The sequence below is a fragment of the Scardinius erythrophthalmus genome (genome assembly GCF_964197995.2).
Source record: "Scardinius erythrophthalmus genome assembly, chromosome: 7".
Classification (NCBI taxonomy): domain Eukaryota; kingdom Metazoa; phylum Chordata; class Actinopteri; order Cypriniformes; family Leuciscidae; genus Scardinius; species Scardinius erythrophthalmus.
This window is the reverse complement of record NC_138227.1, coordinates 22,549,753-22,574,176: the sequence shown is the minus strand read 5'-3', so window position 1 is coordinate 22,574,176 and position 24,424 is coordinate 22,549,753. Positions and strand designations below refer to the sequence as shown.

The window sequence follows — 24,424 nt, the reverse complement described above, 5'->3', positions numbered from 1 at the left end:
CCTGCACACATCTAAAGGAGGCTCTTTTAGTCATCACCTCTTATCGCTTGTTTGAGCACTGGTAGAAACCTGCAGCACGACTTGCATCTAGAAACATTCTGGCAGCTGACATTCCCCCTCGCTAGAGGAAGGCAAGAAATGTTCTCTAGGCATGCCGAGTCGCATCAAGCAATGCTGGTGGAAGATGACAGGGGCTGAAACCGCAACATCAGCAGACGACTAAGAGCAACAAACTCGGCTGCTCTGCATAAATTTATACGCGCAGTATCTCTAAACACACTGCTTATACTCTATCACACCTAGCGCCGATACTTTCTTATATCTCAGCTCTCCTGCGAGACGTGCTCTTTCATATTCATAGATTTTCACGGCTGAATTTTTAAGGTCTTACGATAGCAAGTTTCCCCGATATGTCGTCACTTCGCCAGACGTTTCCCTGTCCCTTCGCAAGGTCCACGGATTTCTCTTTTCCTTAGAATATACTTACACCTCATTATGTTTTTTTTCACCCTTTTAATTTGTTTGAAACATCTTTTCCCATTTCAACTATGTTAAAGGCTCCCCCCCACAATGCCTGACAAAGAGTGATTTCAAATTTGTATGGATAATGAGAGGCTGCAGAAGGAGGTGTGAAAGTTAAAACTGCGAATCCCTCAGCAGCAAGCAAAGTTAAGGGACCGTTCCTCTCGCTGGAACACGCGACTCAGGATGATTCAGGACGAGCTATAGCTATTGTACCCGACACCTCTTAGTCACCAAACATTAAGGTACCTCGGTACCTCTCCCTCATGACTCGCACTTTATTCCCACGGATGTCTTAAAAACAGAACTGTGTTTTTGGAAAGCTGGCATGTCAGAAATGGCAGAGAGAAACAAGGACAAACCGGAGATGCTCAGGAAGGATAAATCCCGTAATAAAGGGTTGTCTGACAAGCTATCTGCTTTTCTTATCTAAGTGGAGGCTAATCAAATTGTACGTTTGGTAGCTTGTTGTGTGTTTTTTAATGATTATTTATTTCAGGCCTTCAGGGTCACAAAACCACTCTTATTTTGCAAAAGAATCATGCTTCCTGTCATCGTCTTAGTCATTATTGCATCCAAGCTGGCACTTTGAATGCTAATGGGTTAGCCGTGTTAGCGGCGTCAGCAGCACATCGTGTTCGTGAGGCATATCTGCTCGTCGCATCTCGAGAGAAGTGTGCGAGAGAGCTAGCACGGACAGAGCAAAGGCCTGCTGTTTTCTCTTGTCACTATGGAGAGAAATGGACAGAGTAATTGCGTTGTTCCAGGGCCTGAGGAATCCCATCAGCCAGGAGCTGGTGCTGTCAGAGGACATAAAGATGCCACTAAAAACTTAACTCTCCACTGACACGTTGGGCGGCTCGGGCCTGCACAAAACGACAGGGGAAAAGACAGACAGATTAACCATGGTGGGGTGCAGATGAGAGCGAAAGTGCTTTGGAGAAGGTTTGGGAAACGGCCAGCTGAGATGAGGGCTGAGTGTGCCTGTTGCCAAGATTGTGTATGATGGATGTGAATGAAGTCGAAATAAATGCTCAGGGTTGCTTAATTCTTTCGTCGTCTACTCCGCTCTGGGAAACACCAGGGGTTTGCTAGAATGCTCAAATGAAGCTTATTTTCTCTCATTGTCAATAAGTGCCCCTTTTTTGGCCATTATTATAGACTGAGACCATAGGATGGGACATGAAATTATGGGGAGAAAGAATAGGGAATGAGTTCATTGATCTATAAAGCAAGGTGATACTGGTTTAAGATCCATCCATCCCTCTCTATGTATATCTATCTGTTTGCATCCATTCATCCATCCCTCTCTCTGTATATCTATCTGTATGCATCCATCCATCCCTCTCTCTGTATATCTATCTGCATCCATCCATCCATCCCTCTCTATGTATATCTATCTGTATGCATCCATCCATCCCTCTCTCTGTATATTTATCTGCATCCATCCATCCATCCATCCATCCATCCATCCATCCATCCATCCATCCATCCATCCATCCATCCATCCATCCATCCATCCATCCATCCATCCATCCATCCATCCATCCATCCATCCATCCATCCATCCATCCATCCATCCATCCATCCATCCATCCATCCATCCATCCATCCATCCATCCATCCATCTAAATGTGTACCTGTAAGACCTGTAATACTTGGATTAAATTGATTTTTTAACTTTCAACAGCCACATTAACACATTAATAAGTTTTAATGTCTTGTTAAGTTTTCCATTTCTAGATAAAATATACGCTTATTGCTTTTAATTTTATTGTAGATTATATACATTTATTTGAATTTCAATTTGATTTTGAAATTCAAATTTGAATTCTGCACTTTTCTTTATTTTTTTTTTCAAATTCAATGATTGAACTGGAATTTAAAAGGCATTTGTGATTTACATAGTTACAATAGTTCCCAACCATCATCACAATAATTGTCTTCCAGATTTTTTGTGTGCACAATGTAGGTCAAATTTGAATCTGTGTCTCCCACATGAACGCTTTAAAACATTGGGATCATCTGCTGCATCACAGCTCTGACAATAAGCACACATTTAATAGAAATCCACACAAGTCTAACATAGGTGGGAATTTGACAAGTTTCTTCTCTTTGTTAACTTCAAAAAGGGCTTAACATTGCCTGAGGAGCTCTCTTGTTAGCCGTTATCATTGCCCTATATGATAGGTGGGCTATTTGATCTCAGCGCACCAGCTCTCAGCACAATTAACGTTTGCTGCATGAAGAGAAGTCGGGTCTCGGAGCTCCATATATCTCTCCAGCAGGGAGAGTTAATTGTGTTTTGAAAAATGGGCCTTGTTGCACGAATGCGACCTCTACTACTGTCTGTTCTCACCGGTTTGAGATCCCGCCTTGCTCAGAGACTTCCAACTTTCTGACACCTTTTGTTTGTAACTCAATTAGAGTGTCTTTGAAGGTCTATTCGAGCAGCTCGCTCTGCGTGGTTTTCCTCTGAAACTTTCCTGTTCCAGTTTTCTTAAATGGACTGGGGTATTGTGTATTGGGTCTTCGCAACACAAGAAAAACACCATTCACAGCTCAGGTGTTTCTGTTAGTGTGAAACCAAAAAGTGTCAAGCCTGAAATGCTGAGAGAGAAAGGACAGGTATAGCAAGCAGCGTCGGGCATTGCAAGCTAGGTGTTACCCGTTCCCCAAGCACACTCTCACAACTCAACAAATCACACAGTACCTCCTCTTCAATCTCCCTGTGGGACACAAAACCCACAACCGGTCATCTCCCAATTCCCTCTTTTCCAGCTTCCTCTTTGTCTCCTGTGCGTTTGAAGTCCTCTGAAGTGCTTTCACATGGGCCTAATCTCGTGTCTTCTTCTCTTCTCTTCCAGATGGTCACAAGAACAAAGAAAATATTTGTAGGCGGATTATCAGCTAACACAGTAGTTGAAGATGTGAAGCAGTATTTTGAACAGTTTGGCAAGGTAAGATCTCATTTTTCTTTTTCCCTTTGGCTAATTTCATGGAGAGATGTTTGCATATGATGAGAAACGCTGTCCCTCAACAAACTCTTTCATGTGAAGACTTTCAAACAGGCTGTTTGAGATGTGGCCATTTGGAGATGAAAGACCAGTATTCGCCTGGTCTCTGTCGCCACTGGCTGAAGTAGCCAACACCTTTTGCTTAAAGCTGCTGTATAATCATTTTAATGTTAAAATACTTTTCCTAACTCAGATTAATATGCACGGACAACTAGAGTAGCAAGCCACCAGTATGTTGACTTACCTGAAAACTCTGCATTGAACATTGCTGAGCTGGTCTAAACATTTATTCAACCAAATGGTGTGCTTGGACCTGCCTAGGGTTGAGTAGTGATACAGATTGCCCAATTTGATTCTGATTCACAAGCTTTCAAATCTATTTGGTTCAATTCCATTTTTGATTTGATTCAGTTATGTCCATTTTGCTAACATATTCATTATATATGGAAATAAAACCTCCCTCTTCTAATGATGTGTATACAGGGAAGTGTTTCAAACTGATTCAAACTGGCAACTTGTCTTTTTGAATTTAAAAGAATATTTTGAATTTATAGAATCAATCTATAATTTTTGTGCTGTATGTTTTTGAATCACTTAAAGAACTTAATCATAAGAGTCTTTTGTTAAGGAAATCAAGCTACAATGTTCATGCAGTGTAGTTTTGATTCACTTAAAATAAATCATAATAGTCATTTGTTTTGGAAATCAAGCTACAGTGCTGTTTGTTTTGAATAACTAAAAATAATTGGCTCATAAGAGTCATTTGTCATTTTAATGTATAAACTGAGAATAGGCATAGAGTAAAAAATTTATGTTGGGCTTTTATGAATCAGTATCAAGATTATTGAAATAAGCAATTGAAAAAGAAATGTTTTTACCCAGTCCTACCTTGACATGTTTTTCCAAGCTTGATATCTACCTTACGCATGCAGATGATTGATAGATAACCCATATCTTTGTGTAGCCCAGGTGAACTTTTCTATTTGCTGTGTGATATGACTTTGAGTAAGTTCACTGTTTCTTTCTATTTCAGGCTCTGTATAAATACCTAGCTCCATTTGTTTGTAATCAGCTGTGTCTGAGTGGACCTAACACACACTTGACTTGATTGAAGGGCTCAATTATGCAGATGTTTTACTTGCCCTGTGCTGTATGTCTTGCCCTGGGGGTGTTTTCAGCAGCGCCAGCGCTGGCAGTAGACAACCGCTAAATCATTGTGATTAAAGGAACGACGGAGGATTTGTAGCTTCTTAGGTCACAAGACTATATTAGTCTTAACACAGCCCGGTTTATTGAGGCATACTTGTCTGCATCCTTACGTAAAGCTGTAGATCGTTATTTTGAATGGGCAGCGTGATCCAATAACGCTAAAGACCTCAGCGCTCAGTGTCTCGTTGTTTATAAGTTGCGAATCAAATGCAGTGTCTAATTAAGTGTCTGTCTCCGAAGACAAGAAAATTACAAATTGACCATCCGTTGGATACACACTTGTGAGTAAAGGCGAAATAAGCCTTCAAAGTGACTTGCTAGAAGGTTGGATGCTCATTTGCTGCAAACTCTTGATGACTCTGCAAGTCCGCCCACCTGGAGGTTTTGCCACACTGTGGTGTCAGTTGAGCTGATACCCGGAGGTTTGTGTGTGTGCATAGGGGCGTGTGTGCAGGCCAATTAACAGTGTCTCCTGGCGAGCAGTAGGTAGTGAGAGAATGAGGATCCTGGGAGGAGAGCAGGTGGCATGGGGCAGCAGGGTCACAGGATCTGTCTCCTTAGAAGCTGTGTTCTTCCTGAGCACTTTTTCTGTGCTATGACAGCTTACACACTCGTGCACACACACATTTAAGGGGCACTGAGGGGCATTTATTGCACAACACTGCAGAATTAAGATTTTAAAAGCCTTTCCACAAAGGCTCTTTGAGTTAGATCCACTTTTCATTAGCATGCAGTCATTTCGTGCTAATGCGGAATGTTGCCTTTTTTTTTTTAACTTTCAGAGGAAGGCATGCCTAAATAATTTCAGTTGTTTCCTCCGAAACATTTTATGTGTTAAGACAACAGACTTGTCATGGTTTGATTTAAAATCTCACTGATATTTTGCACATTCTTCGTGATGTGAATGTAAAAGACCGCCTCGCTCCCTTCATAAACCTTCATGTGCCCTAATTACATAGTATGGCTTATGCTTAGTCATAGGTTTATTGTAATCGGCTTGGAGTAGATCTCCAAACAAAGTACACTTATTCTGCTAAGTTGAAACAACTCCTATTTACTTCATTACCAACCTCCCTTACACTCTCTCTCTCTCTCTCTCTCTCTCTCTCTCTCTCTCTCTCTCTCTCTCTCTCTCTCTCTCTCTCTCTCTCTCTCTCTCTCTCTCTCTCTCTCTCTCTCTCTCTCTCTCTCTCTCTCTCTCTCTCTCTCTCTCTCTCTCTCTCTCTCTCTCTCTCTCTCTCTCTCTCTCTCTCTCTCTCTCTCTCTCTCTCTCTCTCTCTCTCTCTCTCTCTCTCTCTCTCTCTCTCTCTCTCTCTCACTTTAGTGTTCGCTGTGCTGTTGTGGCCAGGATTTAGTTTCATTAGGCCTGAGAGTTGTTTCCAAGCCAGTGCTCTGCCACAATCAGGCCTTTATGCCTCCTCTGTCCTGGTTCCCATATCGGCCTGGGTGAGAGCCAACTTCTACCATTTCAGGGGCAAAATTTTAACCTCCTGCAGTCCCAGATATGCAATTCGTCATTGGAAGCACGTATAATATACAATATCCAATTAAAAAATAAATACTTAAATATTTAGATATTTTTATATTATTCTATTATTTATATTATTAAAAAAATATAAATAATATTTTCTATAAAACATATATATATATATATATATATATATATATTATGTGTATAGGTAAAAAATATTATTACAAAATATTGTACTGATATTAATTATATTATTTTGAAATAAGTTTTAGATGTTTTAGAGACAACTGAAATGGCAATTGCAGTTTATTCTGACACATTTCATAGTGAGTAGGAAAATAATTAATCATTATATAATTTTTCCACAAAAGTCCACATGGCTTTGGGTTACATCTTGTTTCACAAGCAGAGAATTTTTATCTGAAGGTGACTAGGGACATTTATTTAGAAAGTGAATAAGGTCAATTTTGGTTTCATGTTGTCCTTAAAAGTGAGAACTTGAACTAAGAATTGTGTATTATCATGTTGCCGTAATGAAATATCAGAGTTTTCTCTTTCTCTCAGCTTCAATTTTCACTGAGGACAGTGGGCTGCCTGTAATGACTGCATCCCGAGCACTCACTGTTAGTTAATTTAGCATACCTGGTGAACCGCTAACATTTAATAACGGCATTCGATTTACCTCAGGCTCGGGTAATAAAAACAGTGCACTGCTCTATTTGCAAGCCTCACTGCATCACTGAATCCTTAAAGTCTGATTTGATAAGCTTGTTTAACGAGAGGTGTTTGTGGATTTGGTGTGAAGAGTTTATTTCAGACACATTTTCCTTGTGTACACTGTGAGACTGTGGGAACATGACAGCGTATCAGTAGTGAGAGTAATGGCGGCCATCCAAAGTTGCCTTAAAGATGCACCGTCTTCCTTCCAATGTTAGTTCCTTTACGATTCTTTAGGTGTATTTTTCTCACCATTGTCCTTCAGCTTGAACATTTCATGCCTGGCGCTTTGTGAAGCTGCTTTAAGACAATCTCAATGCTTAAATCACTATATAGCTAAATTGGATTGGTTAAAGTTGCTGTGCATAAGCAAATAATAAAGATTAGCAAAAGCCTCTGGACTGTTTAAAAACAGGGATAAGATTTAACATCACACCGTTGCTTATGCTATATGTAACGGTTGTGTTCTGTGAATTTCCACTTCCTAAATTTAGTTTGGAGTTTTTTCAGAGTGTGCAGCTTCAGCTTCGTGAGCATTTCATGGTTTATTTTCTTTTAATGTCTTAGCAGGAACTTCATTGTCTGGGCAGAGATGTGTTATTTCTCATCAAAAGGACTGCCTTCCTCCATAAGAGTAGCCAGGGAAGTGTCCTCTATTCACTGTGAGGGTTAGCAGTAAATCCCCACGGACTTATATGCAGCCCGTAGCCCTTAAATGTTCTCCACACATCAGTGGCCTTGCACACAAGTGGGAAGTCACTAACAAAAGGTAGAAATTCTTAAGGGCGGCTGAAATAGTCAATCATGGGCTCCCCGCTCTCCAGTGCCCTCTGGAGTGAAGGGAGAAAACAAATGAGAAGCTAGTGAGGGATGAAAAGGGAAGGTAAGGGGGAAAAAGCAGCTTTTGAACTGGTTGGGATTAGTTTTAAGATGATGCGCTCTCTCTAGACTCCTCCCTTCCTCTGTTCTCGTCTTCCTGTCTCCCTCCCTTCACTCATCCTCAGCAATCCGAGCCCACACCTGTATTTGTTTCGCTACCGAGTCTTTAACAAGGTCTCAAAATGGCTTTCACAGAGCTTGTGTTAACCAGTGAAACCAAATCTTCTTGTGAAGATTGAAAACACAATTGATTTTGGGCAGGGCTGAGGTCGCCGGCCCAGACCTCACTCTCTTTCCGCCTCTGTATGCTCTGACGCGCCTTGAGATTGATCTCTATCCTTCTTTAATTCCTTTTTTCCCCTCCATTGTTTATCTTGGCTGGACACACATCCAAAATGTCCGAAGTGTGTTCTCCCTCTCCAAGGAAGTTTATAATATTTAGAAAGAGCTCTTTCCAATCATCTTAATGGTGATTGCTCAGCTGACACGCAAGTAGCGACTTCCCTGAGCTGTGACATCAGTCAGCAGATAATATAAAACTTTTAGTCTCCAAAAGTCTTAATTACTGGAAACACATCTATTATAATATTAAGAAAGTTTCTGTTGCTTGTGAACTTATTTATTTTTCCAGAATACATTCACTTTTATTATGAAGGATTTGGTGTCATTTTAAAAATAAGAATTAAGAACAATTGAAAATATTTTATTCTTCATTTATTCTTAAATTGTCTATATTTTTTATATATATTATATTTAATATAAAATAATTGTGTATTTCAAGATTATATAAAATGTGTATATTATATAAAATGTGTATATTAAAGGGTTAGTTCACCCAAAAATGAAAATTCTGTCAGTAATTACTCACCCTCATGTTGTTCCAACCGTGTAAGACCTTCGTTCATCTTCGGAACACAAATTAAGATATTTTTGATGAAATCTGAGCCATGTCTCACTCCTCCACAGGCTGCTATGTGGCCGAAACTTGCTGGCCCAGAAAAGTTATTAAAAAGATCGTTAATATAGTCCAGGTAACTCCAGTGGCTCAATCTTAAGTTTATCAAGCGACGAGAATACTTTTTGTGCGCAAAAACAAACAAAAATAACGACTTTATTCCACTTTTCATTTCTTTCTCTCTGGGCCTCGTAGTGTTTTTGCGCTGCGCGTCTGTGTTGCACGTCATCACGCATCACACACATGACCGGCGTCGGCCAATAGTGAGCCTACGTGGTGACGTGTAACACAGACGCGCTGCGAAAAAACACTACGCAAACCAACTAGAGGTCGAGAGAGAAGGAAATGAATAGTGGAATAAAGTCGTTATTTTTGTTTGTTTTTGCGCACAAAAAGTATTCTCGTCGCTTGATATACTTAAGATTGAGCTACTGGAGTCACTTGGACTATATTAACGATCTCTTTAATAACTTTTCTGGGCAAGCAAGTTTCGGTCACATAGCAGCCTATGGAGGAGTGAGACATGGCTCAGATTTCATTAAAAATATCTTAATTTGTGTTCCGAAGATGAACGAAGGTCTTACGCAGTTGGAACAACATGAGGGTGAGTAATTACTGACAGAATTTTCATTTTTGGGTGAACTAACCCTTTAAAGATGTAGTACTTTTTTAATGCATAAATTGATGATTGATTCCTTATTCGTATTGTTAAGTGGCACTAATTTTCCTTAATATTGACTTGGAAGCAGATTAATGTATTTACAGCATCTGCCTGCTAACCAGTCAAACTTTGCCCCCATAGTCCTCGTCTTCTTTCTCAACATCCCCAACGTTTTGGGTGTTCTAATTGTGCATGAATGCCGTGGTACGTATTTGTAATGAAAGCTTAATATTTCTTCTTTCATGGCAGAATGCGCTAGGGACCTGTCTTGTAGCAGTTGGTGTGTAAATGATCTTTAAAACATTTTGCTGAAGGAAAAATAAAACTCAGGGTACCCAGAAGATTTCCCCTCAGTTGTCGGAGCGGCTCAGAAGCTTTCAACCCAGCGACTCGCTCACGGTTACGGGCTCTAAAGCGCAGGCGGCGAGATCTAGCTTAGCAGGACTGTTTGAAAGAAAAATGAGACAAATGATTTAACACTCTCCCTGACCTTTGTTTGCTCTAAGTATTGGCTGTGTTTCCAGGAGTCAAGGGGGGATGATTTTAAAACGCCCACTGGAGAATTGGAAGTTAAACTGCTTCTTGGCAATGATTTCCATTTTGATTCCACTCTTTTCTTTATCGTCTCCTTAAGTCTGTAGTTCAGCAGTACATCTTGTTGTTCAGGACCTCCCCAGAGAACATCATTTATAAACTTGTGGTGATGGATTGGCCTTAGTTTAGCTGCCTTGTATGCACCAGAAGGCCCCTGTGCTTTTACCTTATACCCATCAGAAGGCTAGTTTTTGTCTTTTATAGCATTATTTACCTGGACGTCTTTAAATCACGTCGTCCAATGGAAAGAGCTTGACCACATTTGGCTAACTTAATCACTCTAATCACTCTCTGTTAATTGCTTTTTCCTCGTCAAAGTCCCTGTGCTCTAAGATGATTTAGAGGGCACGAAAGCTGGAATCAAGGTCTTGTAGATGTCGTCAGAGCTGTGGCGACGCAACGTTGCATCATACGGGCTGGCTTTATCTTCGACTCTGAAAATAAAAATGTGTTTTATGTGCTTTATGTATTTAGATTATCTGTAACAGATGGTTTGTTAACGTTTAAGTGCAAATTTGAGGTATAGGCCTAACATATTTAAGCTATATTTAATTAGTGTTTGGTTAAGATGCATTTAAGCTTGAGGTTTGCAAATAGCGGTATACCATTTACATTGTCCTTTTAGTTTTGATTATAATCTTTAATTATAAGAACATTTTGGAATTTAGTAAGTCAGTCATCTGTATAATCTTGCACATATGCATACAATGTCTTTGCCCCCTCATGTATTGCCTTACTTTTTCCTCTTTTTTTTTGGATTGCTTTCAACCTGTTTTCCACCTGTGCTTGTGTTATCAAAGTAAATCTTCAAACAGGGTCTCTTTTTAAGCATAGATTGCCTTGATTGCCATTGAACTGAGTCACTGGGATGGATAGGCGTCCAGGGCTGGTCACATTTGTTTAAAAGGACCAGCCGTTTTTTAAGAAGATTGACCGTGATTGAGGAGGATTTTCAGGCCTTTCTAACATGAGCAAATCTCTGAGAGATAGCGAGCCTCAAACCGCAGGCTATTTTAGGTTGAAGAGAAAGGCAGAAGCTGAATGAAGAGGTAAAATGCTTCTCTGAGATTGTCCACAATTTGAAGGTGTTTGTTTTTTTGGGTCAAAAGATCTGCTTTGGCTTCAGCTCAACTTTCTGCATTGAGTGGCACTATCAGATCAGCTTTGGCCGCTCCCACTGTGCCTGAACAGCCACAGGCCGCACCGGCCGATTGCGATCTTTTCCACCACTCCCTAGGCACAGAGTGCACCAATTAAATCAGCTCCGTGCTCTATTAGGATTTAACCGGGAAAAAAGGGACCCATTTCTATAGAGACCATGACATTTCCAATCCCCCTACTGGCACCACCCGTTCACCTGTGGAGATAGCCTTGGAGTGGTAATAACTTTTGACTCAGGGGGGCTTCTGTGATCTTCAAGCTTCCAAGATGTGGCCTCAAATAAGCCTCCACCTGCCAGGCCGGCTCTTAGTGAGAGAGGCACCTCTGTGTCCCGTTGCGCTGTGAGCTCACAGGAAGTCTGCACCGGGCTGATATTCCACAAAGCTGTCCAGGAGCATAGAAGCAAAAGCAGGTTTTGAGTGACAGCTTCCTTTCACTCTCAAACGTGACAGTTGGAAAACAGGATTATCACAGCGTAATTCAGACCGTGGTCCGTTGTGAACTTTGAGAGGAGCTTTTTGGTGATTATTTTTTTTAAATTCTCCTTTGGCGGAGAAGATTGATACGCTCGTAGTTTTCTCATCAGCTCAAAGAGGCGGATGCGAAGAAACGAGAACATTTAAATGCTCAGCATGAAAACAGTCAGTGTGAGCTCGAGAGAAAGACGCGGCGATGAGAGAGAAATTATAACTAGAGTTGTCTCTCCTCAGCGTCCCTCCAAAATCTGATTGGGCTGACAGCATGGGTGCTTATTTGGCGCAGGGCCATCTGAACGCTAACACGCTGTTACACGTCGTGCACGAGTAACATAAAAAAAAGCACATAAAACAATGTCCCATTGGGATAACTACCTCTCCCACTCAGAATGCTTTGAAAGCTTTAAATGGCCTTCTTTCGGTCCCCCTCTCTCCTTCCACCTTATGCTCACTAGAAGGTACAGCTTGTTTTTTTTTCTCCCCGCAGCTTGATGCAAAGCTTTAATGAAGCCTCAAAGGTATTGGGCATCATATACAATTATCAGGCTTACACTGCGAAGAATGGCTGTATAACGTACGCTAGAGCTGCGTAGGGGCTCTAGTGGACCGGTTCCAAGTGGTGTGAGGGAGAGATAGGAAAAGAGACACATAAGATGGAAGAAAAGGCCTCATCCGCATATAATTAGACCGAATTTGCTCAGAGACTCAGCCTTTCTTAAAGGGCATGTCCTCTCAGATGAGTGTCAACAACTGTGGGGTTCTGCTGTGTTGCCTCTGTAGATGCAGAGATAGAGGCGGGGGAGGCGAGAAGGATAAATGGATGAAGCAGATTGGATTGATAAATATATTCGGCACATGCTGGCACACATTGCACGCGCATGTGTGCACGTTAGCGAGCTCTTCATGACTGTTTGTGCTGTTTGAAGCGAGCAAGCAAGGAAGCCTTGAAGGACTCTCCAGGCTGCAGTGCTAATTAACTCAAATGCCAATGCATTACCTGGCTGCTTTCTTTGTTTTTGTTTTTTAACAAACTCTCATGCCGCCCCACTCCATGGGCCCGGGTCAGGCATAATACGTCATTGGAGAGCACAGTAAGGTTGATTTTGCACCGTGGGGGTTGTGGGTTTTTTGTCGCTTGAGATGGATCCCGTGGAGTAGTGTAGCGAGAGGCCAAGGTTAAGTAGTCCCTCACCAAATGCATGAAGATGGGTCCGAGACGGGATGAACGGGAATGAAAGAATGGAAATATTTAGAGCTTTTGTGCATCAAATTTGTATATTTAGTTAAACAAGCAAATGTACCTTCTGCAATGAGTAAATCTTTACACCTCTAAATCATAAATAAAGTTTTTTGTCAGGTTCTAATTGGATAGATATACCACATGCGCCAGAACGAGTTTGGGCCAACCCTTCCGTATTTTAATGACAAACACATTTGCAATGACAGATATATATACAGTATACTAGACTTCAGGAAATGATACTTCCTTAGGCAAGCCGCTCCAGCACGGAGCCCGAGCACCCGCTGCCCTCCTCCCTTACGCTGGCTTCCTTCCCAGGCAGTGATCCTTTTTAGATTTGACTTATGAAAATAAAAACACTCGCAATCCATTAAAATGAATTATATTTTGCTGACTGATTTATCGTCCCCTGAAGGTTTCCAACAAGAATAACTTGGCATTAAATGTCACCTTGAAATGGATTAAAGGAGAGATAGATTTTGTAATTGTTTTCACTGTCTGCGAATAAGTTTTGCTGTGTATTTCAGGTCCTCCCGACAGTCTTTATCAGCGCCGTGGGGGGAAGTGATGGTTTGAAATGTCACAGGGACTCTTTTGAAAAGGCAGCTTGTCAGTTTTATCCCGACGTCGATGAGGAGTCGACTGGCCTGCTGGTGCCTTTGCCTCGGGAGCCGAACTTCACAATGAGGGAGTGAATGTTTCAGATGATTAAAAAGAAGACGAGTACAAGCGCTCTAATTTCCCTCCACAGCAGGTGGTTGTCATCCATCCTTCCAAACAGCTGGTGGGAGGGTGGGCCGGGGGCTGGCGAGGAAGGGGTCTGGGCCCGGTGCCCCTGTCACCCGCCTTAATGACAACACACTGCTTCCCCGGCGTCCAAACAGCAGCCACACGCGCAGATGTTCAATCTGCGTTTCTGACGAAATGCTGTCGAGACCGCTCAGAGACCCCAGAGTGTTTTCAAATTGTCCTGAAGGTCTGGCCTTCTGGCACTTCCTCTGAGTGACCACATACTGCGAGTACCATCAAAACATGCTTTTCAGGGTGTCTGGGGGCCGAATTGCTAATTTAATGTCAGAACTGAGGTGTAGTGGTTAAGTTTGACTCTGGCTTGTGACTCTTTTTGATCTCATTTCAACCACCATTTCTTTGTTGTCATTGAAATAGGAAACCGGTCAAAAATAAAATGAATTGTAGAGCAGCAAACACAACTAGCATAGAAAAAAAGCTTGCAAACTGCATGGCACATGTCTGTTTGAAGTGTCAACGTTAAGGGCACCCAAACGAAGACTAAATCATTCACAGCGTGACTCGTCAGGAGAAGAAAGGCCAACTGACTTCAGTTTTGGGGTCCAGACTTAATTAAAATTATCACACGCTGCAGAGAATCAAGCAGAGATGCATGCCGTGTTCCGCTATGATAAATAGAAAGCGCAACTGCAAGAAGAAAGCAGACGAAAAAATGACTTTTCCCCCACCTCCTTCTCTGTTTGATCTGTCACAGTGGTCCGAACAGGCTGACCACACCACCCTGGGTGTCAAAGGGAGCTCTTTTAAGTCTTTCGCAATCTCCTGCACCCTGTTGGCTCGAAGTCTTGCTCTCAGGGCGGAGGTGCCATCTCTGCTAATTATTAATTATCGGGAATGAGTCGGATTTTAGACCATAATGTAATGCAGGCCTCTTTTCTCTCCCAATCCGCCAGTACTGATGGGTGCTTCTCGCAGGGTGCCAGGTGTCCCATGGTTGGCACAGACTGACAATCCTTTTGTTTATGAAGAAACAGACGGATGGCAATCACCACAGAATGAGTGTGAATGAAGGGGATTTTACCAGCTTTGTGAACCAAAGTCCCCCTTTCTACATGACAAGAGTAAATTACAATATGCCAAACACATTGGTGATGTTTCTCTAGTTTCTTTGTCATTTTTGTTCCTTTTTTTCTTGTTCCTTTTACATTAATGGCTGCATTGACACAGAATACAGTTGTCAGTCCTGTTTTAGATTGCTAAATATGGTTACTTTGACACACAGTTGAGTTATAAACGAGAGTGACAATCACGCTTTTCATGACTTTCTTACATTTTCAGCACTCACAGAGATGAAAATATGAGCTGTGTGTCATCTAAATGTTTTAGGTCCATTTGTTATCGTCCCATCAAAGCTGTTCCTGTCTGTTTGGATCTGATTTAAGTGTGATAAGACTTTCTGGTGTCATATAAGTCAGTCACCATCTTTATATATTTGTTTTCTTGTGTAGCTCTTGTCACAATACACATCGTTTTAAAGCAGCTTTACAGATTGGATTGGTATATTGTAATATGCATCATAGGGTAAAGGATGATTTGAGAGTCACAAATGTCACTAAATATGGTTATCAATTCCAGAGGAACTATATATCAGTGCTATAGCCTATTGGTTATTGGCTGATATAATATATTTTTTATTGCTTATCCATATCTGTTAGCATTGTTATTTAATATATATAGTGTGTGTGTGTGTGTGTGTGTGTGTGTGTGTGTGTGTGTGTATATATATATATATATATATATATATATATATATAAATGTATTTATTTATTTATTTAAGATGAAAAGCGTACTTAGTTCAGCTTTAAAAGCGCTAACAAATTAACAACACTGTTAAATGCGATCTTTAACAAATCTTGAAATGATTATCCATTTTTCATACTGTACATAATGCTGATACCCCAATTCACTTATAACATCAATTCTAAAAACTAAGATTAGTTCTTTTAATTTTGAATATATTTAAAATAATAAAAAATTGCACATAATTCTATGAAATATTTAATGAAAATGATTGGTTTATCTGTATCAGACAACATTTTTATTTTGTTCATCCTTACATTTAATAAATATAAATGTACATTTATGTTCATCCTTACATTTCTACTTGAAAGTGGACGATGTCTCATGTCAAAGTTTGTTTTTGATAATTGTAAAAAATCATTAGTTTCATCAGACAGCAGGATCAGTGAATATTTGCATAGGACAGAGTTTAAATTGGTATTTTTGACCTGGTCTAAATTTGACACGCATCAAATAATGTGCTTTTTACAGCTACAGCAGAACTTTCTGACTTTCATTTTCTTCCTTTTACTGGAGGACTGACCTTGCTCCCTTGAGCTTTGCTCAGCCAAGCCCTCTCTACCCCTGAATCGGATAACAAGCTTGCTCTCTGCCGCTATCCTGCTTCCCCCTGACCTTTCATTTCATATCTTCCTTTATCTTTCTCTTCCTCACCCACATGCTCTATCCATCTCTTTTCAGTTTTATGCTCCTAAACTTTGTTTAGAAAGAAGAGAACAATGCAACTTTCTTTTAAAGCCTGTGTGCTGCAATTTACTCTGTTGGCTTTTTAAAACCGTTTGGATGTTTTCTAGCATTCTGGGGTGCTATGAAAACAGTTTAGTTTGAAATCTTTGTCATATGCAAGGCATGTTCATAATGAAATGGTGCTACTGTGAGCGTAACAATGCATGCTTGGGTACATTCACATGCGTGCATTATTTTTACTGATCGTCTGTTTTTGTTTATTTATTTTTTATTCGAAACTCGGATTTGACATTTATTTTTGCAAATCACTGTATTATTATTTGCGGCATTTGCATGATATACAGTCCTTTGACCGTATCCACGGAACTTTTTCCCAAAATAACGTTGGTAAATACTGCAGAAAATAAAACAAGACACAGGCTTAGAAAAATTGAAACCAAAACATTGGCCGACTAAACAATACAACTATGGCTTCTATCCTGTTAGGGAGTGAATAATTGCATGTTGCTGGAATGCACCAAGCCTGAATGTGACCTTTCAGAAGCACAAAATACATATACATGCTCTTTGGCAAATAGATTTCATTCTGCACGTCTTTTATATTCTAATTTAGTGGGAATTTATGCATGCCATGGGAGAGATTTCAGAGACGGCGTTCAAGCCTCTCAGATTTGGTGTTTGGAACATTAAACACAATGCACCGTGTAAAAGCATAGCTTGTTTGGAGTGAAGGATTTGAGCAAGGGAGAGAGAGAAAAGCACAAGAGAGTGTGAGAATAAGTCAGGGAGGGAGGGAGGGAGTGAGTGACTTGTATCTGAGTTTTTTTCCTACAGCTGCCGTCTGTGTTTGTATGTGCACGAGCAGGATTTTTGGCAGTTGTGCCTTTGTGCCTCTGAGTTCATGAGTCGAGCTTCAATCCTCTGCTTCCTCAAACCCCACCCCATCACACCTGATTCACTCTGACAAAAAGCCCTAATGGCTCAATATTTTACTGTGGATTTTGAGAGCAGACTGAGAGACTCTTGGAGCCCATCTGTCGCATCTGCTCCCCCTTCTACACATGTGACATTCACTCAGGAGTCTTTTAATTCATGAACGCAACTTGGAAAGAGCTCTTGGAGCATGTGACAAATTGCTGTGAAGTGCGACGATTGTATCGGACTCGTTCGCTCGTGCACTTGCGCTATCGGTGCGTATTTGAGCGAATGCACATTTGGTTGGGAAGGTTGCCATCGATGAGGCAGGCCGTAGCTCGCTAATTGAAGCATCGTAAACATCCACGTTGAAAATAAACAAACACGCGCGTTATGTGTTCACATTCTAGAGTGGATCGGATTGTTACCTGACTTTGTAAAGACTGATAAAGTTGTTGATTTTATATACTGTATATAGCAGAAGTTCATGATTGTTAACTGACTGTTGCTTATGGCTGGTAAAGTTACTAACAGACTATTTTTTTTAATGTAATGTTTTTAAGCAACACATATAATTACAGTAATTGACTGCTGGTAACTCCGAGGCTGGTCAAATTGTTGATGGACTATTTTAAATGCTATATATATATATACATTTTTTTTTTTTCGTAAAATAAGATCACCATAATTGACTGACGTTTTATAGAGGCTGGTTAGGATTTGATGAGAAAAATAATACTTAAAGGAACACTCCACCGTTTTTTTAAATAGGGCTTATTCACCTTCTTTCCTATATTTAGATAGGTGGGCAAGTCAATATCTGCCTAGGAAATCGCCTAGTATTAATCTGCATCACTATTTGTACTTGTTGTGAATACGCAGGCCACAAAAAGTAATTAGGTGGTTTTTTTTAATTTTTTATATCACTTTTACTCAGGACATGCTAGCTGGCAACAAAGGATTCCATTCATTATGCTAAGCTAAGCTAGCGCCGACCCTGTCAAACTAAAACAATGCATGCACTGAGACAAAAATGCATTTGCCCACCTATCTAAATGTAGGAAAGAAAGTGAATAAGCCCTATTTCAAAAAACAGTGGAGTGTTCCTTTAAACATACTTTAAAAAATACTTTTTTTTGCCAGCACTCAGTTAACAATCCTAAACACCTTTTAAAGGAATGACTACACAAAAAAGTTCATCAACAACTTTACCAGTCTCTACCAACAGTCAGTTAACAACTACATCAAACTCAATTTCCAGAGGCTTGTTCCTGAGTCACCGAATGACCTTCAGTTTGCACACTTTCATGCCTCTGCCGTAGAAGTGGGCTTTTTCCCCCCGTAGAGGCCAAACTGGGGAAACTGAGTGTGTTCTCCCAGCACTTAATAACCATTCACACTATCAGAATGCTTCATTACACACCTTGACCTCTGTGGCATTTTCTCTTCACTGTGGATTTTACGGCAGCTCTGCAAAAAGAGTGAGAGAGGGAAGGAGAGTCTGATTGTCAGGTGCAGTGTTTTGTAATTACTGTAGCTGCAGCTGTAGAGTTGAACAGTTCTGCTGGCTGGCTTTATTAGATTCTGTCAAACATCTCTCTCCCTCACACATCACGCCTTTCTTTGCAGCCTGTTTCCATCTGAATGCTTTATATTGAGAAAACCTGTTAGAGGAGAAGTGGACCACACTAATCCTCATCTTACACTGTGACTGTGATGATAACATGAGTTAGAGCCGCCTTTAAGAACAACCGAGCATTGACTTCGCTAAATGACTTCAGCTCCGAAGCCATTTATGTAACCTATAAACACAGATTTTTAGTGGTGATTGCCAACGCAAGCAGCGATATTGCTCATACATAGTGTTATGGATTTCAGCAAACTTCTGTCGCTAACTGTTAAAGGGGTGATTGATTATGATTTCACTTTTCTAACTTTAGTTAGTGTGTAATGTTGCTGTTTGAGCATAAACAACATCTGCAAAGTTACAATGCTCAAAGTTCAAAGCAAAGGAAGATATCACCAACCCTACAATTTACATTAACCCCTCCCCCTGAACACGATTTATAGATTATCAAGACAGAATATGCTAATCAATGAAGATAACTACACATAAGCTGCATAAATGCATCAACTAACCATTCAGAAATGTCCGGTTGCATTCTACATGTTGTCACTTCTTCTTGAGTCTCTCCATCAGTGCATGTGTGTGTGAGTGCAAGCTGTTGAAGCTCCGCCCTCTGTGCCACGAGCAGCAGCTCATTTGCATTTAAAGGAACAGACACAAAACCGTGCGTTTTTGCTCACCCTCAAAACGTGACAATTTTAACATGCCATATAAAATTATATGTGGGGTATTTTGAGCTGAAACTTCACATACACACTCTGGGGACATCAAAGAATAATTTTACATCTTGTGAAAAGGGCATTATACCACCCCTTTAAACTACATCATTTGTGATCGTGCAGTTTGTTTTGAAGTGATGCTATTACTTTTCTAAGCAATTTATGAATTTTTTTTTATATACCTAACATATCAGACTAGACCAGAATATCATAGGGTAAAATACTGTAATATATAAAGTTTTTTTCTTTTTTTTTCTCATAATATATTTACTTTTTCTGTTTATTCTACTCTCACTGTGTGGAAAAGACACACTTGCAGTCTTGCCCAGCACTAATTATATTATATTATATCTTAAATCATATCATGCAGTTTTATATTGTATTAAATTACATCTTTATATTTATTTTTTATATAATTTGTATTTTATTATATTTCTTATCCCATTCAAGTAATCTCTTGATTAGTATTAACGTCTTGATATTTTTTTTTTTTATTCCGCTTTTGTTTAATTAGAAACCACATAGCAATGCCCTAACAGCCACCCAGAACACACAAGCACCACAAGAGTATTGTACATTTATGCATTGCTCACATTTTCTCAAAATGTAGTTTTTATTGCCATTTCAGTGAGTCATGGTTGGTTATGCTCTGTTATTCATTCATTTGTATCCGCAGAAATGTTTTCATGGTCCTGAAGGTCTCCAAGGTAAGCTTATCTCTGGAGCAGATGAATGAAGTAGTTGATAAAATTAGCATCAGTATTGTAAGGGAGAGGAGGAGAGAACAGTGTGTATCAGTCATCTGAAGATGCCCTGACCTCTGTTAAGCTTTCTGAGTCAGCAAGAATGACTTGACCTACACACACTTACATCCTCACAATATTTCCCCTTCTCTATCTTTATCTCTCTCTCTCTCTCTCTCTCTTTCTCATCTCCTCCTCATTCCTTACACACTCTTCAAGGTTCTGCCAGCTGGCATGCAGGCAGCAGTCCTTATTTTATGTCATTTACAAAAACGTCATTGGCATTTTACGCATCATATACCCAGATGTGTCCTTCCAGGGTGGCAGATTGCCTGGATTTATAGATTTAACTCAGAAGCGTGTCTACATTGTTAAAGTCAACATGAATTCAAACGGACCTCATTTTCACTACTGTTTTGGGTCAGTAATATTTTTTAAATCCAGCAAGGATGCATTAAATTGAGCAAAAGTGACAGTAAAGACATGTATAATGTTACAACAGGTTTCCATTTAAAAAAATAAATAAAATCACGGTTTCCACAAAATATTATGCAGCACAAATGTTTTTCAACACTAATAGATGAGGAGTTTTTAGAGCACCAAAATATCATGTTAGAATAATTCCTGAAGGTTCATGTGACATTGAAGACTGGCATAATGATACTGAAAAGTCAGCTTTGCCATTGCCATTGAATAAATTACATCTTAAATATATTAAAATAGAAACTAGTTATTTTATATTGTAATAATATTTCACAACATTACTGTTTTCCTATTACTGTATTTTGATCAAATAAATGCAGCCTATGTGAGCATTCTTTCAAAAACATGAAAAAATCTTACCGATTTGAATGATAGTGTACTTTCTTAATACACATTGCTGGTCATATAATGGTTTTTATGTTGTTGTTTTTTATGTGTTTTTTTTTTAGAGAGAGAGTTCTGCCACATTTTTGCAAAATATAATTGGCATATTCTTAACCCATGTATTTTTCAACCACCCTTTAAATCACCTGACACTGAATGGGCTGTAAATGGCATGTCATGTTGACATTAAGAGATTGATTGACAGCTATTCACATTAACATCATTACTTAAGATTTGTTTTGAGATTATTTCACATTAATACAGCCTTTAAAGCAGCATAGAGATTTTTGTTGGAATGTTTATTCTTGCGTTATGTTGAACAGACGTCTCTTAGAAAGTGGTACTTTAGGAACAGACAAACCTGTCAGTTCATACAATGTCACCACATCAAAGCACAGCAGGAAATCGAGCGTCTTCCTGTGAATGTAACGGCGCAGAACTGGCATGATTCAGGAGTGATCGTGACTAGGGGGGTGAACTGTGGAATCAGAACTCCGTCACTCTTTCACACCTCATCACACTCAGGATGTGAGAACTAATCACGTCACAGGTACAGACTATGATTTAAAGAACCCCCCCCCCCCCCAAAAAAAAAAAAAATCCCACTCTGCTGGAGGGTTGAATGTCAGGTGAAGTGTTATTTTGTCAAATGGGTGATAAGACCATTAATCCACTCCAGTGCACCCAATCCAGAGTGACACTTACAACAGCGGTGGGTGGTGATACAGTGATCTCAATGGCAGAATAATCATAGTTTCTTTTACTTGATCTGTGATCCACACTCTGCCACTCTTTCGCTGTGTGTTTCTGAGACTGGTCATCATCTGATGCCTTTTCTTTGACCTGAGGCCTTATTTGACCTCACTCAGGGTCAACACCATATTTGATGCAAATGAAAATGAAGCTGAAAAAAAAAATTTATTTGACCTTGAAATATAATTCTTCTTCCTATTATTATTTAATTACACTTAGATTTTTTCGTTTTTGAAGGAAGGATGTATTTGATCAAAATACAGTAAAAGAAGAAATATTGTGAAATTTAAAATAACATATTTGAATACATTAATATATTTAAATATAATTTAAAATATATTTAAATATATTTTAAAATGTAATTATTCCTGTGCTGGCAAAGCTGTATTTTCAGCATTTTTTTTTTGCTGCTATTTTTGCTGCTCAAGAAACATTTCTTATTATTAGGTTTTTATTATGTTTTTTTATTTATTTTTATGTTGCATCCTAATATTTTTGTGGAAACTGTGATGCATTTTTTTTTCAGGAATTCTTGATGAATAGAAAGTTCATTTATTTGAAATCAGAATATTTTGTAACAATGTAAAAGTCTGTTATTTTTTTAAATCAATTTAATGCATCCTTTCTCAATAAAATAATTAATTTCTAAAAAAAAAAACTTAATTGACCCCAAACTTTTGAAAGGTAGTGCATTATTGTACTGCATATAGTAAAAACAATGATCCATTCCAATTTCTTGCATTACATATTTGAGCTAATATGATTATGCTTTTGTTGCTGCCAATAATATTACAGTGCACTACTGTTTTACACTCTTTTACCTTAAGAAGAATATGCATCAAATGGGGGCCCTGTCATTTAGTTTGACCTTTGACCTTTTGTTGCAGCTTCTGCCTGGATCAGCCCGTATATGGATTGGAGTTACAGGAAAAGCACTTTCTTACTCCTTCAAAGCAACACTTAGTGGAATTATAACGCAGCAATAGTGTCGCAGACAGGAGTGAAATACTTCTAGCACTGGCCAAAATGTACAACATGTAATTAAGTGGTTGGTGGAAGTGTTGCTGTGGTAACTTATGGAGGCGGGACGTGAGCAAACGGTCTGCATGTGGCCACCGGCTCAGACTGAAGACACCCTGCGGTTAGTTTGCTCTGTGACCGCCTCTGGTCTCTGGGGGGGAAACAGAAAAGACATTATGAAACAGTCTCATTTGTGAATGCATGACTTTGTATTCAGAGGGGAGTGTGTGTTTTTTTTTTTCTTCTTCCCCAGAATGACCTTGAATGCTGAAGGGTCACACGTCTGGCTTTGTTAGCACCCTCCTTCAACAGACCTGTCCCCTTAACTTCATCGCCATAGTAACCTCAGCCCTCGGCAGCGCGGCTGACCTTCATGCTCTAAACAACAGTGACGAGTGTAAGAGAACATTTAAATGTCTGCCAAGAGCCCATTACACCCTCCAGGAAGAACAGAACGAGGGACTATCTTATGCCTCTCGTTTTCTTAATTTGATCAGTCATTCCTCTGCGCTTAGCTAACTCCACGGCAAACTAGATTAGCTGCAATATGAAAGATCGGATTGTTGCAGTTACTTCTGCCTGTTTACATTGGAAATTACGGAGAAACACACACACACACGGCCACCATCGGCTTACGAGAACAGCTTAGCCGCATAGTTATCTAGAGCCTAAATTGGCTGTTCTATCTGACCTTAGATCAGCAAATTTGGCGTCTCTTCGGATAGGGGACGGTGCATTAGCGGGTCTGGAGCCGGGGCGCGGGGGACGGTTGGCGTTTCACCTTGCTCAGCCCCCTGCGCCTGTGTCCTCTTAAAGCCAGAGGAGAGCATCAGCTATTTACTGTTGCTGGCTTGCAGCACTACCGCCCAAAAATAGAGGCACAGTAATCACAATTACACAGCCGGGGTGGAGGGCTGAAGTGTCATTTAGAAAAATAATCAAAAAGTCATAACTCTCTCTCTCTCTCTCTCTCTCTCTCTCTCTCTCTCTCTCTCTCTCTCTCTCTCTCTCTCTCTCTCTCTCTCTCTCTCTCTCTCTCTCTCTCTCTCTCTCTCTCTCTCTCTCTGCACCCTCCTCCCTCTTTGTCTCTCTCTCGCGCTCTCACTTTTCGAATCTGGCACAGTTTCAAGTAGCCTTGTTCAAAGCCATTACTGGAACAGACTAAAGAGCAAAGAAAAGGTTGATGAACGACAGGGAAAATAGACAGATTGTATAGGGCGAGAAAGAGTCGATTGGCCTCTCAAAAGAAAAGACTGTGGAGGGCAAGGCCAAAAACACTGGGTGGGCACTGAACGTCTCTCTCTGGAACCAGGAGAGTTCTCCTCACGTCGCTAAGAGGTCTTGTAGTCCTACTGGGATTTAGAGCTTAAGCAGGCAATATGGGTTCGGACAAATATCTTGATTAAAGCATTAAGTGTCGTTTAATGATTCTGAACACCCCACATTTGTGTTAATGCATTGGCGTTAGAGTCAATAAGAAAGTAAGTACGTTTATATACCCGCCATTAGCACCGTTTGATTTACTGATCGCATTAAGACTTGCAGTCATAAAATGAGTTAACGCAAAGCTCTGTATTTCGA

At 40.0% G+C, this 24,424-nt stretch overlaps 1 protein-coding gene across 20 annotated transcripts in view; it reads left to right on the top strand.

Annotated features, from left to right (window-relative positions):
- Nucleotides 1–24,424, top strand: part of msi2b (musashi RNA-binding protein 2b) — a 260,388-nt gene that overhangs the window by 67,282 nt on the left and 168,682 nt on the right. For all 20 annotated transcript variants that reach the window (XR_014030509.1, XR_014030510.1, XR_014030511.1 and 17 more), the window contains one exon: nt 3,390–3,482. Coding sequence is in view for 13 of the 20 variants with exons in the window: in XM_081370975.1 (XP_081227101.1) it covers nt 3,390–3,482 (93 nt within the window). In the remaining 7 variants the exon portion in view is untranslated. The remainder of the gene's footprint in view (nt 1–3,389; nt 3,483–24,424) is intronic.